The following is a 17,968-nucleotide window of genomic DNA, read 5'->3' as shown; positions in this document are numbered from 1 at the left end:
CTAGCCAGGGCCCAGGGCTGTTGATTTTGTGCGGGAGGTTTAATTCAGCGCAATGTGAAGTAAGGCTGGGTACACACTACAGAAAATTTCTCCTGCTGCGATATAGTTAACTATTTTACCAATGACTGAAAAAAAAAAAAAAGTCCCAATCAGCATACCGATTCATAGGTGCACACTAAACACGTTTTACAAGAGTTACCAGATCTGTCATAACCATCTGCTGAAAAGATGGTGACTCTGCACACTGCATAGAGATCTATGGACACTGCTGGTTGTGAGTGCATACGCATTGCAGGATTGCAAGGCCATTGTTCCATCGTTGGATGAGATTTTTAGTTCAGTTTAAAAATCAAATCAAACGATACGATGTGCTGTGGAACGATAATCGTTCATCATTGGAGCGTACACATTAATGCGATATCACTCAGAACGGTTGATTATCGTGTGATTGGCCCAATAATGGGCTGAATACCCTGTAGTGTGTACCCAGCCTAAAGGGATTTTATGTTGAGACAAAGGACCAGAAGAGAGTATCAAGATGAAATTTTGTACCATCAGCTAGATATAGCACCTTTAACTCTTCGCTGAATTTTATCATATATAGTGTAACACTTAACCCTTGTTGTACTAGTTGCTATTGTACTTCTATTATACACATTTGTTTTTTATTTAATTATATATATAGGTTTAGCTCCACTTTAGTTTGTATTTAACAGTCAATAAAGATTAGAGGAATGTAAGTGCCATGTCACTCTATTCGAAATATATGTAAGTAAACAATTTCATTCATTTTTCGTCTGCGCTAACCATTTGAAATCGTCTCTCCGTCTTGGCAGTACAGATTTCATAGTTAAATCACGCAGCTCTTCCTCTGAATCCATAAATTGGTAACGGAAAGTATCCATAGCATCTTGACATATGTTCTGCACTTTATTAACTGTTTCGAAGGTCAACACGCTCCTCCAAGCCTGGGCCGCATATAATGCATCTCTTGGCGTAATTTGGAAACCGCTCACCTTAGCTTGCCATTTTCCATGGGTAATATTATAAATCCACGTGCTTAGGTTTTCAGTCAGCCGTAGGTTAGCAAACGAAAACATTTCTTTTACTTTCTTTAAAGGGTGTCTAACCAGATCATCGTATCTAATCAACATGTAGCGGCCTTCAAGAGGAAATAATTTTTCAGAATTGGCCGTTTCATATATGTCGACCTGACTCCGGCAGATCTCTTTTAATACTTTGAACTCGCTGTCGGATGCTTTGGCGTCGGTTGCATTGAGGATAAAATTTTTGTCAAATTTCAAAGTATGTTTAATTTGTTCCCAAGATTTGGCAACCGCTCTGGGGTCACGGACTATGTGTAGGATCTTGAGGTTTAAGGTGGGGTCTTTTAAAAGGGAATACAGCACTTTTATATCAAAGATGCGAACGTCCTGTATAACAACGTGGCTGTAAGTATTACAAGTGTCTTCAATCTTTTCAAATGGATACTTTCCACAATCCGTCCTACAAATGGCTTCAGTTACAATGTCGTTACGAGAAAAAGAATCACATGCTGGAGGTGAGCAGAGGGCTCTGCTAAAAGACCACCGGAACAAGTCTGATACACTATTTTTATTTTGCATGTAGGCATCAAACACAGACATGTCACACCTGAAGATTGATCGCATCATGTCCCTCACCGCCATCTGTAGGACATGTGCTTTGTACCAATACATGGACCTCCACACGTGCCAGGTTGGCTCCTTCAAGTAGAAGACATCAGGGTGTTGGCTGAAAAACTGACCGACAAGAGATGATCCCGACCTCCAGGTGGAGAGTATAAGAAGATGGACTTTTCCTGTCTTATGCTTTTTGCTTGTCTGAGTATCTTTAGTCCCCAGTTGTGTAAAAATCAGAATTACATGAACAATAATCAGTATCACAACTGTGTAAACTCTAACTCTGCTCATGATTTCTGAATTTGGTTACTGTGGATAAGAAAAACAAAATGAACATTGTTATAGACTAGACCTTCACCCAGATTTATACATAATGTCAGTATACTGCAGATCTGGGGTTAGTAACTTGTCTTCTGTTTCTCCAATAGTGCATACTTGCCAACTCTCCCGGAAAGTCCGGGAGATTCCCGAAATCCGGGTAGGTCTCCCGGACTCCCGGGAGAGCAGGCAAGTATCCCGCATACTGCAATTTACTCGCCAAAATGATGCAATTTGCGGTGAATCGCGTCATTTTGGGCCCCCCCACGACAAAATGACATTTTTGTTGCAGGGGTGGGGCCAAAATGACGAGATTGACCATGCCCTGCTCCCTCCCGCCCTCCAACCACGCCCCCTGCCAGGATATCCCGGAATTCACTTTTCAAAGGTTGGCAAGTATGCAATAGTGTAAACTGAGAACAAAAGTTGAACTGTATAGTTAGCTAATATAAAATATTGCATAATGAACTGTTAGCTTTTTCTTTTCAGATCCACATTTATTTGAATACACAATACACAAAACAGAGAGGCTTAATGTAAAGGACAGAGCAAGCTGGAATTGTTTTTTTGTTTTGATTTTCAAAAAGAAAGTAAATAGACAATGCAACAGATAGCAACTGATTTCAATATCCTATGTCCAAAATGACGCGATTGACCACGCCCCGCCCTCTGTCTGGGATCTGCTATAATATGGCCTATAGCAACCAATCAGATTCTAGCTATGATTTATTTAGTACATTCTACAAAATGACAGCTAGAATCTGATTGGTTGCTATAGGCAACATCTCCACTTTTTCAAACCCGCAGTTTAGTAAATATACCCCTTTGATTATTAGTCCAAATAGCCCTTTTTTATTGTCGTGTTTTCCCCAGGTCTGAAGGTCATAGGAAAAGATCAACCTGTAGCCAATCAGATCAGCAGAATGTTCACATGCTTTTTAAAAAGCATAGCATTCGATCATGCTAGGATCCCATGGCTGCATTTGATCATGTTAGGATCCCATGGCTGCAAGTGCTTGGGGAAGATTTGCCTTCAAAGCTATGTGCAGGTAAGCCTTCAGCCCAGATAAAAAAGCATAACATTTGATCATGTTAGGGCTGACCAGAATGGGAAAACTTTGGTGTGAGTTAGTCAGCTTAACATATATTGCAATATGTGGAACTAACATTTCCTCCTGTTTTCAATATAGAAAAGTAGTTAGTACAGAATTAATTAAGTGTTTACACACACACACACACACACACACACACACACACACACACACACATATATATATATATTATTCTTTTTTAGTTTTTTTAAATGGATAACTACAGGTCCTTGGATTTTTTTTGACACCTACTGGACCTTGGAATAGTTTGGTCTATATTATGGACTCAAGCCTTAAGGAATAAAAGCTTGACAAGACTGGGTCCATTAAAAATGAAGACAACAGATTGTAAGTATATTTGGGGTTTTATTGTTTTTGATAAAATTATGTGGTTTAAGTGAGGATTGTGTTTTAATTCCATTTTAGTTTTGTTTTTTAAAACCATTTTTTGTATTAAACTGATGTGGTTTAAAAGAGGCATGTGTTTTATTTAAATTTTACTTTGTTGTACTACATGGCTCAGCGGGCCCTGGGTGTCAGGGCATGCTGGCACTTGTGGTTCTCCAAGAGCCAGCATGCCCTGGCAGCCATGGGAATGCTGGGATGTGTAGTTCTACAAGCACTAGCATGCCCAGACTGTTTATGGTATCCCGGGCTGGCTGGGATGTGTAGTTCAACAAACTAAAATAGCGCTTTATACATCTTTTTTTTTACATAATCCTACACTTTATTACCCCACATCCACTGCCCAGGGGTGTGGGAAGAGCCCTAGTGCGTTCAGCACAGATCTGGGTGTCCCTAGAGGGGGCCCCCGCTCATTATTCTTACTGACCCTACTCCCTAGGAAATCCAGCCCAGTGTTGAACAGCCTGGGGCTAGTTTGTAATCATGACAGGGGGACCCCTGCTGCAGGTTCATCTGCTATGGTGCCACCATAATAATAATAGCTCAATAAGAGCAGTTCCACCCAATAACTGAATTCTTTTGAATCTTTTAATCATATCTTGATCATCAAAGTTTACTTACCTGGCATCTGGCATTTAGGATCTCTGTGGAGGTTCCTCAAGGGTGAATGTGTGAGCACCGCCTCTGCTCACTATTGCAGGCTCCCATAGTCAGTGTATTTTCATAATGTTATCCATCGATAACACAATACTCTGGGCATGTGCAGAATTGAGCTGAGCAGAATAAGCCCAAGGTGAGACCTCGGCGGGTGTTACCATAGATGTACCCACCATAATAATAGGAGTAAACCTGCATTGGGGTCCACAGCTGGGGGCTCCTGTCTCCTCTCTCAGAGCCCCATATGTTTTTGTCATCCTTGGGTGGCACATGGGAAATTTACTGGTACCAGCACTAGGCTTTACTGGTGGCACGACAACAGGGAAACCTGCAGTGTGGGGTTACCCCTGCCATAATGCCAAACCAACCGTAGGCCGGTCAGCACAGGGCAGGATTCCCTAGGGAGATCTTTCCCGCAAAAAAAAACAATGCCCCCACCCCCCCCCCTGGTATCACTACCCCCATGCTCAGACTCAGTACACGGTCTTTTGGCATTCCTTATGCCCAGCCTCATGTCACTGAGTCACACAGAATAAGCTAAGCAGCCATCTGCAATCATCACCAGTAGGACCTCAGACCAGCGTTGAATATTTTTAATAAAACTTACTTAGAAGAACTTAAGCCGACCAATGTTATGCAATCAGTCACCTTCTAACTGCTGTGGAACTACAACTCCCAGCGAGAGACTTGGCCAACCTAATTTTCCATTCTGGCCATTCAAATCTAATCTACCTGGATTTTAAATTTCAGACTCATCAACTGTGAAGCCACCGACTATGTAACGTCCGGTCAAGTTTAGTCGAAAACTACCAAATTGGGCAACAAGATCTTCCCGTACATTGCCAGTTTTAGTATTACGTTTAAGGAAGTAATCTGAGTTATCAAGACAGCTGTAATTTATGCAGACGTACGTAGCACACCATACCGACAGAAGAAGAGACGTGACCCTTTAGAGTTGCCCATCTATGTCTAGGAGTATAACAGATACTGCAAGTGACACCCATCATACGCTATCTAGGTCCATTTACATGGTGCCACACGGTACACAAAGTTACTGGAAACAAAAACTACATGAAGATAGTGACAGGTTACTGTCCTTACTGCAACAATAGGCGAGATAACCAGGGCTGAAGTTTAGATAACAAATGCAAGTTTAAGTAGCTTAAGTAATGGAAGGTTTGGTAGTAGTTAAGTAAGATACATGATAATAAGTGCCAGAGGCTGGACTAGCAACAGTAGAGGTGCGAAGTTTCCAATTAACACAGAAGAGGAACAGTTATTGAGAAGCCCATTATACATTACACGAGTCCTGGTACTGTGATATTATCCATACTCTTTGATATAGAGCTATACAACCCTATCCTACTATTTATGTGCTCCATGAATGACATTACATCACACTACATCGATCAACATGACAACTTCCGCTCAAGTTATTACATTCAGAGAATTGAATAGAAATACAAAGGGCATATAAACTCCATAAATTACCTGGAAGTTGGTTCCATTTGTGCCAATTTGTTTTATTTTTTTAATTTACTTTTGCAGATCGCAAGTACACAGACAAGCATGAATGGATATCCGTTGAAAATGGCATTGGAACTGTGGGAATCAGCAGCTATGCCCAGGTATACGCTGGTTAGTTTGGAATGTTCCTGTCTGTGATCTTTGCAATCTGTAAACTCAGTTCAGCAGAATTCATGTTATCTGAATTTTTATGATGGACTTTGTCCATTTTTTTTCCCTGTACCCTGGCATTTGTTTCAGTTAATAATCATATGTGTCATTTATATGCTTAAGTTAATGAAAAACTAATAGAAAACACATTTTGTGTAATCACTCCTTAAACCACAGATGTTAATCTGTGATTAGTCTCCTATCCCATTAAACTTTGTAAGTGAAATTAATCTGTCCATGGAAGGAGATTAAATTGCAACACTGAGCGATTGAAGGAGATCATCACACTACTCAGCGATTGTAGCACAGCTCACTGGAAATCGCTTGAAAACAAGTGATCATGTTGTGAGAGTAATCTCTTAATTTATACATGGCTAAAAAATGCCCTTCTTGTATCTCACAGATGAAACGGGTTGTATTGCATAATTGAGCTCACTTGACCTACCCATGCACACAGCACTGCTGTCTAATCCATCTATTCCATAGACCTAAAAGAGGTATTTTATCCTCTTCTATACTGCGTAAGATGCATATAATGGTACAGAGCAGCCATTGTAGCGTTAAGTAATGATGGGAACCCTCTTTTTTTTTCTATTGGAAATGAGACCCGAAATATTAGGTTTGTGGAAGTGTTTTAGGCAATGAAGGCTGTTGGCTTAGGTCTGTTTATTAAATGTAGTTACTAGATTAATTTTTTCTTCTAGATTTGATCTATTTCCCTCCAACCAACCCTGACATTAGATAGCAAAGACATTTAAATATACACCTATTTACCTCCCTCCAAACAGCCCCACCAATAAATTAAATTGCCCCCCAACACCCCACAAACAAAATAGCACCCATTAAATAACTAGCCGCCTTCTACCTCCCACACCAAATTAAGACTCCACTTCCCTCACACATTATAATGACATACTCCACACACACACTGTACTGACATCACACACACACTTTACTGACATCTCACACGCACACACACACTTTACTGACACACACTATACTGACATCTCACACACACTTTAGGGTCATTCCACATCACCCAAAAAAAACATGAAATGTCCACCACCCATCTCAGATTTTTTTGAAATTTTTTTAGTTAAGAGAGGAGGTCAAAACAACTATTTCTGCCAAATATCTAGACTGTCTGACAATTAGTTGATTAAATATTGATTTTTCAATTTATTAAATAATTTACTAATCGCGGCTTCTTTATCCAGTTTATTTGAAGTACCGCGGTTGTTTGTTAAGGAATCGACACAAAATTTGGACCCCTAAGGTAAAATAATGAAGTTGATGTTCGATTACTGTTGTACCGCATACATAATTAACACAAGAAACCATGAAATGAAAAACCTTTAACATAAGTTAAGTCCTTAACTGAAGTTGAGTCAATCTCATTATTTTTCCCTTGTTTAGAACTTGTTGTAACGGTCTATAATTTTCCTTAAAGTGTCAGCAGAAAGTGTATACTGCCTTCCAGTACTTCCTTGGATAGTAGGCACTTCTGTTACACAGAGGACATGAATATAAGGAACAAAACACTTATCTCTTGAAGGCCAGGACAGCACATTTGTTGATTGGTTTTGTTTCATGAAGTGTATCAGCACATCTTGTTCCTCCTCATTACATTGAATGATATACCCAATGTACCAAATGTTCTCATACACTGCTGCTATATATGTTCCAGATCACTTTTGTCCACATTTTTTTGTGACTGTGGTCATAGTGACACTAACTTTGGTTCCTCCTGTCTTTATGTCGTCAGATGACAATCAATATATGTGTAGCTCATCATTACTAATAGGCCGAAATCTGTGATGAGAATCCTACCACAGTGTTTGCTGTTTCTAGACGGCTATGCAGCTTGGTTTTGCAGTCTTGTATTTCGTTTTGTGACACGTAAAAAAACTTTATGCCACGTACATTTTCATTTGCCCAGGTCCAAAGGCGTCAAGATGTGATGGGTTTCCACTGCTTGCAGACTGGTGCGTGTCGCTAGATGTTTAACTGTCCCTCCAATGCCATCACATGGACTCTTACCATGAGATGTGGAATTTTTTTTTATTCTGCTTGAATGTTGAAGTCATCCTTATTGAAGCATAAGTTAAAAAAGTTTTTGCAGTTCTTGTATTGTGCACTTGCACCATCACTAAAGTAGTAAATATACTCCAATAGTTTCGCTAGGTGTTTCACAACTACCGTAATGAAGGCATGTACAGTTATAGCTACATGGTCATGGGTATCGCTAATAACGCACAGGCTCACACAGTTTGAAGTGTCACAATCATCTTGCCTAAAATATACAACAAGCTGACAGTCACCATGTTCTTTGGTCCACTTCAGTGACATAACTTTTTTAAGCTTTTTCTGGCTCCTTTTTTGTGAGACAATAAAGGATTACAGCAGTTTTCTGAAATTATTCATATCTTGGCAGCAGAAGCTTTTCATGATAGTAGCAGACTGAGGTTTCAGGGTCATTGGTTACTGCATTTGAGACTTTTTTGTGTAAATTATGTATGCGATACAACAGTAATCGAACATCAACTTCATTATTTTTTTTCTCCGCTATGAAACAGAGTACCCAGCTGATTTTTTGGTGGTAGTAATGTATACCTTTTTTAAACACCCCCCCCCCAAAAATGGGATCCCTAATGTCCATTGAACCTAGCGTTTTTAACTCTATTTGAAAAATGTGCGTTTTTGCCGTAACGCAAAACATGAGGCAGATAAAGTGATTTGGTTTGGATTTTTGGATTCAGGAGGAAGAGTTTCCTTGGGGGTCCAAATTTTGTGGTGATTCCTTAATAAACACCTCGTGATACTTCAAATAAACTGGATAAAGAAGCCACGATTAGTAAAATTATTTAATAAATTGAAAAATCAATATTTAATAAACTAATTATCAGACAGTCGAGATTTTTGGCAGAAATAGTTGTTTTGACATCCTCTCTTAACTAAAAAATTTTCGTAGAAATCTAAGATGGGTGGTGGACAGTCCTGGTTGAACTGACATGGAATGACCCTTTACTGATATCTCACACACACTATACTGACATCTCACACACACTATACTGACATCTCACTCACACTATACTGACATCTCACTCACACTATACTGACATCTCACACACACTATACTGACATCTCACACACACTATACTGACATCTCACTCACACTATACTGACATCTCACACACACTATACTGACATCTCACTCACACTATACTGACATCTCACTCACACTATACTGACATCTCACACACACTATACTGACATCTCACACACACTATACTGACATCTCACACACACTATACTGACATCTCACACACACTATACTGACATCTCACTCACACTATACTGACATCTCACACACACTATACTGACATCTCACTCACACTATACTGACATCTCACTCACACTATACTGACATCTCACTCACACTATACTGACATCTCACTCACACTATACTGACATCTCACTCACACTATACTGACATCTCACTCACACTATACTGACATCTCACACACACTATACTGACATCTCACTCACACTATACTGACATCTCACTCACACTATACTGACATCTCACTCACACTATACTGACATCTCACACACACTATACTGACATCTCACTCACACTATACTGACATCTCACACACACTATACTGACATCTCACTCACAGTATACTGACATCTCACTCACACTATACTGACATCTCACTCACACTATACTGACATCTCACTCACACTATACTGACATCTCACACACACACTATACTGACATCTCACACACACTATACTGACATCTCACTCACACTATACTGACATCTCACACACACTATACTGACATCTCACACACACTATACTGACATCTCACTCACACTATACTGACATCTCACACACACTATACTGACATCTCACTCACACTATACTGACATCTCACTCACACTATACTGACATCTCACACACACTATACTGACATCTCACACACACTATACTGACATCTCACTCACACTATACTGACATCTCACACACACTATACTGACATCTCACTCACACTATACTGACATCTCACTCACACTATACTGACATCTCACACACACTATACTGACACACACACATACACACCACTTACCTTGTTCCATCCACGTATGCTGATCTTCACACATGGGACAGCACCTGTCACATGGTGTGGGTCCCATGTGACAACGGGGAGGGAGGGAAGAGACAAGCGGAACCAGTGATGGATTGTGTCTGGTCCCAGAGGAGAGGCCAGCCACAAAGTAATACCGGCCCAAAATTTCCTTTTTCGTGTCTGGCCCGGGGGGCATCTGCCCCCCTGCCCCCGGCCGAGCCTGCCCCTGTAACAGGCCTTGTATGAAATGACCAAAGTTAGTAAAAGGTGAAGCTTTACTAGCCTGAACAGACACATACTGGGCCATTGGAAGCAATCAAGTTCATAATGATTAGGTCTGTCAGACAACTATTAATATACAGTATACTTACCATTGCTCATATCCAATTAACTGCACCGATAACACTTGGGGGTATATTTACTAAACTGTGGGAATCAGAAAGTTGTTCATTTATATTATAGGTCAGGCAACGATATAGTATTATCAGTCAGTATTAATCAAGATCTCCACTTTTTCAAACCCGCAGTTTAGTAAATATACCTCTTGGATTAGTAGTCCAAATAGCCTTTTTTATAGTCGTGTTTTCCCCAGGTCTGAAGGTCATAGGAACAGAACAACCTGTAGCCAATCAGATTAGCAGAACGTTCACAGCAGCACGTAGTATGTCAGGAGACAAGTAGCTGGTCTTGGGGGAGGGAGGTATACAGACAGCTATGACAAGGGGGGCAGCAGATCTGCTCAGGAACAAGCACCCTTTGGAGAAGGAGCACAGGTCAGGGGACAGGTCCAGGAAGACACTGTGCCCCCTGAGAAATGTAGGAAGAGGCTGTGCCCACTGGTTGCATGTAGCTTATAAGCATTAATTTATATGTGTATGTCTCTGTCCTTTTACATTCCTCCTCCTCTTCTTCTGGGGTCCTGCTGGCTGCGTATCAGAAGCGCTGTGGACGAACCTGAGGTTGGCAGGTAAGCACAATTTTCTGATTTTAATCATTTTTGCCCTATTACCCTTCTGTCACTGGTGGTATCCCTGGTAGCGGTATGAATCACCGGGTTTCGCCAGTGTATTCTTCACTAACACACTATATGATGGACAAAAGTATTTGACCGCACCTGTTAATTATTGAATTGAGGTGTTTCAAACAGACCCATTGCCAGAGGTGTATAACATCAAGCACCTAGCCATATGGTCTCCATTTGTAAACATTTGTGATACAAAGTGGGTTGTTCTGAAGAGCTCAGTGACTTCCAGCGTGGTACTGTGATAGGATGCCACCTCTGCAATAAGACGGTTCGTGAAATTTCATCCCTGCTGGGTATTCCATGGTCAACTGTAAGAGATATTATTAGAAAGTGGAAGTGTTTAGGAACAACAGAAACTCAGCCACTAAGCGGAAGACCACGTAAAATCACAGAGCGGAGTCAACAATTGCTTAGGTGCTTGGGGCTTAAAAAGTCGCCAACGCTCTGCTGATTCCATAGCTGAAGAGTTCCCAAATTCCAATGGCATTAATGTAAGAGGGAGAGCTCTTAATGGAATGGGTTTTCATGGCCTAGCAGCTGCATACAAGCCTCACATCACCAAGACTAATGGCAGGCGCCAGATGTAGTGGTGTAAAGCTCACCGACACTGGACTGTGGAGCAGTGGAAACGTGTTCTGTGGAGTGACGAATAACACTTCTCTGTTTGGCAGTCAGATGGGCGAGCCTGGGTTTGGCTGATGCCGGGAGAATGTTATCTCCCTGACTGCATTATGTCAACTGTGAAGTTTGATGGAGGAGGGATAATGGTACGGCCCCTTAGCTCCAGTGAAGGGCAATCTTAATGCTTCAGCATACCAAGTCATTTTGGACAATGCTATGCTTCCAACTTTGTAGCAACAGTTTGGGGAAAGCCCTTTGCTAATCCAACATGACTGTGCCCAGTGCACAAAGCAAGAACTACAAGACATGGTTTGATGAGTTTGGTGTGGATTGGTCCGCTCAAAGTTCAAATGCTATGCTTTTTAAAAAGCATAGCATTTAATCATGTTAGGATCCCATGGCTGCATTTGATCATGTTAGGATCCCATGGCTGCATTTGATCATGTTAGGATCCCATGGCTGCTATAGCTTGGGAATGATTTGCCTTTAAAGCTATGTGCAGGTAAGCCTTTAGCCCAGATAAAAAAGCATAACATTTGATCATGTTAGGACTGACCAGAATGGGAAGACTTTGGTGTGAGTTGGTCAAATTAACATATATTGCAATATGTGGAACTAACATTCCCTTCTGTTTTCAATATAGAAAAGTAGTTCATACATAATTAATTATGTGATATAGATATATATATATATAACATTTATTTTTTTATTCTTTTTTAATGGACAACTACAGGTCCTTGAATGTGTTTTTTTTTTTTGACCCCTACAGGACCTTAGAATGGTTTGGTCTATATTATGGACTCAAGCCTTAAGGAATAAAAGCTTACAATGCTGGGTCCATTACAAATGAAGACAACAAATTGCAAATATATTTGGGGTTTTATTGTTTTTGATAAAATTACGTGGTTTAAGTGAGGAGTGTGATTTATTTCCATTTTAGTTTTGGTTTTTAAAGCCATTTGGTTTATTAAACTAATGTGGCTTAAAAGAGGCGTGTGTTTTATTTAAATTTTACTTTGTGGTACTACATGGCTCAGCGGGCCCTGGGTGTCAGGGCATGCTGGCACTTGTGGTTCTCCAAGAGCCAGCATGTCCTGGCAGCCATGGACATGCTGGGATGTGTACCTCTACAAGCACCAGCATGCCCTGACTGTTTATGGTATCCCGGGCTGTCTGGGACGTGTAGTTCAACAAACTAAAATAGCGCTTTATACATCTTTTTTTCATATTTCTACACTTTATTACCCCACACCCACCGCCCAGGGGTGTGGGAAGAGCCCTAGTGCTTTCAGCAAGGGTCTTGGTGTCCCTATTGGGGGGGCCCGCACATTATTGTTATCGATCCCACTCCCTAGGAAATCCAGCATAGTGCTGAATAACCTGGGGCTAGTTTGTCATCATGACAGGGGGACCCCTGCTGCAGGTTCACCTGCTATGGTGCCACCATAATAATAATAGCTCAATAAATAAGTGTTGTACTGTACATTATTAAGATTAATTCCACCAAAACTGAATTCTTTTGAATATTTTAATCATATCTTGATCATCAAAGTTTACTTACCTGGTATCTGGCGTTTAGGATCTCTGTGGAGGTTCCTCAAGGGTGAATGTGTGAGCACCGCCTCTGCTCACTGTTGCAGGCTCCCATAGTCAGTGTATTGTCTCAATGTTATCCATCGATAACACAATACTCTGGGCATGTGCAGAATTGAGCTGAGCAGAATAAGCCCCAGGTGAGATCTCAGGGGGCATGCTCCTTATCCAAAATTTCAGAACCCAAGTAAGTAAACTTTGGGGTCCAGAGTGTATAGAAGAACATTTTAGTTTTGGGTTGAATTATCCTTTAAGAAGGAATTGTCAAATTCTTTAGCAAGTGATGTTAGTGAATCCCACAATATCCGAAATAAAATGGCGCAGTTGTTCTGGAGATGTTCTACCAAATTCTGAGATAAAATGGCAAAAGGGAGCCATGAGCCACAATCTAGGAAACGGAAAGTAGGACGACTGTGTTCTAAGGTTGCCCCAAATATAGTTGGTTGATATATATGGTGCTTTATAACTATCCAGTATTAGTATGGAAGTCTTTTTCTTATATCATTCAACTGGAATTACTACCAATTACAACATAAAGGTGACAAAGCCACAATCAGTGGACTTTGTATCTGAACTTCAAAATATTTAGGGTCTGATACTCTGAATGAAAATCAGAAGTGAGCTGAAAAAAGTTTTTAAAAAGTAAATGAGGATACACAGCATATCCCTGGCGGGTGTTACCATAGATGTACCCATCATAGTAGTAGGAGTAAACCTGCATTGGGGTCCACAGCTGGGGGCTCCTGTCTCCTCTCTCAGAGCCCAATATTTTTTTGTCATCCTTGGGTGGCACATGGGAAATGTACTGGTACCAGCACTAGGCTTTACTGGTGGCACGACAACAGGGAAACCTGCAGTGTGGGGTTACCCCTGCCATAATGCCAAACCAACCGTAGGCTGGTCAGAACACGGCTGGATTCCCTAGGGAGATCTTTCCCGCAAAAACACAATGCCCCCACCCCCTGGTATCACTACCCCCATGCTCAGACTCAGTACACGGTCTTTTGGCATTCCTTATGCCCAGCCTCATGTGACTGAGTCACACAGAATAAGCTAAGCAGCCATCTGCAATCATCACTAGTGGGACCTCAGACCAGCGTTGAACATTTTCAATAAAACTTACTTAGAAGAACTTAAGCCGACCAATGTTATGCAATCAGTCACCTTCTAACTGCTGTGGAACAACAACTCCCAGCAAGATTCTTGGCCAACCTAATTTTCCATTCTGGCCGTTCAAATCTAATCTACCTGGATTTTAAATTTCAGACTGATCAACTGGGAAGCCACCGACTATGTAACGTCCGGTCAAGTTTAGTCGAAAAATACCAAATTGGACAACAAGATCTTCCCAAACGTGGCCAGTTTTAGTATTACATTTAAGGAAGTCTGATCTGAGTTATCAGGACAGCTGTAATTTATGCAGACGTACGTAGCACACCATACCGACAGAAGAAGAGAGAAGTGTGTCCCTTAGACTAAACGCAGTTAAAATCATGCGTGTGAGAGACTTTCCAAAGAACCTATTATCTGTGGATTCCTGGAAGTTTCAGCCAATGAGAGCAGGAAGGGGTTGGGACTTATACACAGTTATAAGTCAGCGTGCAGAGGCTTCTGCCCTTCCTGCTTCCGGATTTCTCCCGCCCTCCCTACAATTTCTTACATAACTTTAAAACGGAGTTGTTGAGAGTAGGAGAACAGTGCAGTCTGTAACTGTGCATATGGTGCTTGGGTGATCTTGTCATAGGTCACTACCCCCCTGCGGTTATGGTGTCATACCATGGTTGGTCCGTTTTGTTAGTAGGACCTTTGGGCCAGTTTTGTATGGTTTATACTGGCGGAGTTTATAGGGGGTGTAGTCTTGCCGTTGGACTTGATCTTAGCACCGGCCAATAGATAAGGTATGATCCTGGGTTGGTGGTAATATGGTCTGACCTTTCCACCTTATTGGTTTTGCGTTCCTGACTGCCCTGCTCTCGTCCGCCTTACAGTCCTATTAGTTTAAAATAAATAAATATCGTCATTCATTCCAACTTTAATTTTGTGTCCGTGTCTTTATTTGGTCTGGTATAAAGGTTTTATCACAGGTGTGTTATTTGGGTAAAACTTCCCTGCTATGCATTTTAGACGTGACCCTGTAGAGTTGCCCACTATAGCTTAGGAGTATAACAGATACTGCAAGTGACACCCATCATACGCTATCTAGGTCCATTTACATGGTGCCGCACAGTACGCAAAGTTACTGGAAACAAAAACTACATGAAGGTAGTGACAGGTTACTGTCCTTACTGCAACAATAGGCGAGATAACGAGGGCTGAAGTTTAGATGACAAATGCAAGTTTAAGTAGCTTAAGTAATGGAATTATTAGTAGTAGTTAAGTAAGATACATGATAATAAGTGCCAGAGGCTGGACTAACAACAGAAGGGGTGCGAAGTCTCCAATTAACACAGAAGAGGAACAGTTATTGAGAAGCCCATTATACATTACACGAGTCCTGGTACTGTGATATTATCCATACTCTTTGTTATAGAGAGATACAACTCTATCCTACTATTCATGTGCTCCATGAATGACATTACATCACCCTACATCGATCAACATGACGACTTCCGCTCAAGTTATTACATTCAGAGAATTGAATAGAAATATAAAGGGCATATAAACTCCATATATTACCTGGAACAGCAGAGAAGAGGGTTTGTGCGGTGACAAGTAACAGCAGGAACTGAGGAAATGAGATCTGAAAGGCACATGGGACATTAAGGAGGGACAGAGCTGCACAGCAGACATTAGTTCTTGAAAAACAGGGTTTTTGGAATGTTTCTGTACAGCAAGCACTACAAGACATTCTTCTACTGAGCACAGAACAGCAATGAACACCTTAAACAGTAGTTCATAGGCTATTCGGAACATAGAGGGCTCATCCCTCCATCCTGCCAAACCTGCTGTGGAAACGGACACACATCTGCCATGGCATCGTATAAGATATAGGGGTCTATTTATTAAGCTTTGATGAGCCAAGAATCTGGAAAATATAAATTTGAGAATGTCCATCACAGCTTTTCTTTTAACTTATTAAGGGCTTAAGGGAAATCAGAGATTTCTCCTGCCTTTACTTATTTTCGAAGGATAAGAAATTCCTCTAACTGTAGTGTAGTGTCAAAGTGGTTTATTCAGTGACATATAAAATGACAGTTCTGGCCAGAACGCAAAATACAGAGACAAATAAGGTAGAAACTGTAAAATGGTGTGTCATTAGTTACACACTCCAGAGTCTGTAATACAGGGAAACCAATAACTTGGCATTCAGCAAGCTACCCCAAAAATAATCACTAGGATTGTTACCTTTTATTAAAGCCTTAAGTGGATAGGTTGATGTGCTATGTCATCATCATCATCACCATTTATTTATATAGCGCCACCGATTTCGCAGCGCTGTACAGAGAAACTCACTCACATCAGTCCCTGCCCCATTGGAGCTTACAGTCTAAATTCCCTAACATACACACACAGAGAGAGAGAGAGACTAGGGTCAATTTTGATAGCAGCCAATTAACCTACTAGTATGTTTTTGGAGTGTGGGAGGAAACCGGAGCCCCCGGAGGAAACACACGCAAACACGGGGAGAACATACAAACTCCACACAGGTAAGGCCATGGTCGGGAATTGAACTCATGACCCCAGCGCTGTGAGGCAGACGTGCTAACCACTTAACCACCGTGCTGCCCAAATAGTCAAATAAGGTTTATTATTTTATAGTATTTATCTAGGCAAAATAAGTCATGCACCAGATGCACCCAAACCCTTCCTCGGATAAGTGCAAACATGCACAGATTCTAGCCATCTAACACCTGCTTTTTGATAACGTTCCACCAGCTTGTGTGTAAGCGCCACTGGTTTCAAGGTCTGAAAATCACGGTAGTTGGAAAAAAATGACTATGCTATGGGAAAAAGATGTCCTTTAATGCTCTGATGATTACACAAACCAAAAATGGCAAATACTTGTGCCATGCGATATAATGCAAAAATGAATACTTATCATGAGCGCTATGGGAACAACATACTGTATATTTGATAGGTGCAGAATACTGCTCTGTTAATCACAGTACAATACTAAGTCCCATATACTGGTGACCCCAGTGCAATGCAGAACCCTCTTGTGTTGACCACAGAACAATGCAGAGTCTATAGTGTTGTGGTTTCTTGGGTTTTGTGGACGCCTGCGTTTGTACGTAGGATATCTATATGGGTTAATACGGCTGAAGCCTTGTGGATGTCACAGAGGTTCCGGGTCTATGGATGCTAGTTTTGTAAGGGTGTTTCCGCGGCGCAACTTCGGGTGTGGTATGATGTGCGTGTGGTGAAAGAAGGTGGTAGAGGTTTGTTTGTCTTACCTTGGTTGTTTTTTTCTTGCGTTGCTTTTCTGTTTTCTTTCAGGCTGTAGTTGGTATTTGCTCGCCTGAGTGGGTTTCGCTGGTGCTGGAGATCCTGTCCTTTTGTTGTGGTTGCTGTTTGTCCTCCAATTCCTTTGTAGTTCGTTCATAGCTGAGCTATTTGTTTCTGAAGGTATCAGGCTCCTGTAAGGAAAGAAGATGGGGGGGGGGTTGTACGGGGAGGGTGAGGTATGCAAATAGACAGTATACTCTTTTACAATGCTGCAAGTAGCCAGTGGTTCATAGCCCTTGATCGGTTTTAGGTTATAGCTCTTTTGCGTGTCTATAGCTCTGATATAGTATACTGCTATTAATGTGTGTGGGTGTGGTGTGGATGCCTGTAGACCCTGATA

At 41.2% G+C, this 17,968-nt stretch overlaps 1 protein-coding gene across 1 annotated transcript; it reads right to left on the bottom strand.

Moving 5' to 3' along the window:
- Positions 1 to 679: 679 nt before the first annotated feature.
- LOC142103531 (carbohydrate sulfotransferase 5-like) lies at positions 680 to 17,751 on the bottom strand. The gene is made up of 3 exons (XM_075187577.1): positions 17,577 to 17,751; positions 15,859 to 15,922; positions 680 to 1,970 (listed from the first exon to the last, which is right to left on the bottom strand). Exon 3 carries the CDS (start codon positions 1,950 to 1,952, stop codon positions 783 to 785), a length of 1,170 nt encoding a protein of 389 aa, XP_075043678.1. The 5' UTR covers positions 1,953 to 1,970; positions 15,859 to 15,922; positions 17,577 to 17,751; the 3' UTR covers positions 680 to 782.
- Positions 17,752 to 17,968: the final 217 nt, after the last annotated feature.

This window comes from Mixophyes fleayi, chromosome 10 (genome assembly GCF_038048845.1).
Source record: "Mixophyes fleayi isolate aMixFle1 chromosome 10, aMixFle1.hap1, whole genome shotgun sequence".
NCBI lineage: Eukaryota > Metazoa > Chordata > Amphibia > Anura > Limnodynastidae > Mixophyes > Mixophyes fleayi.
The sequence above is the reverse complement of the archived record's forward strand: the minus strand, read 5'-3'. Positions and strand labels throughout refer to the sequence as shown.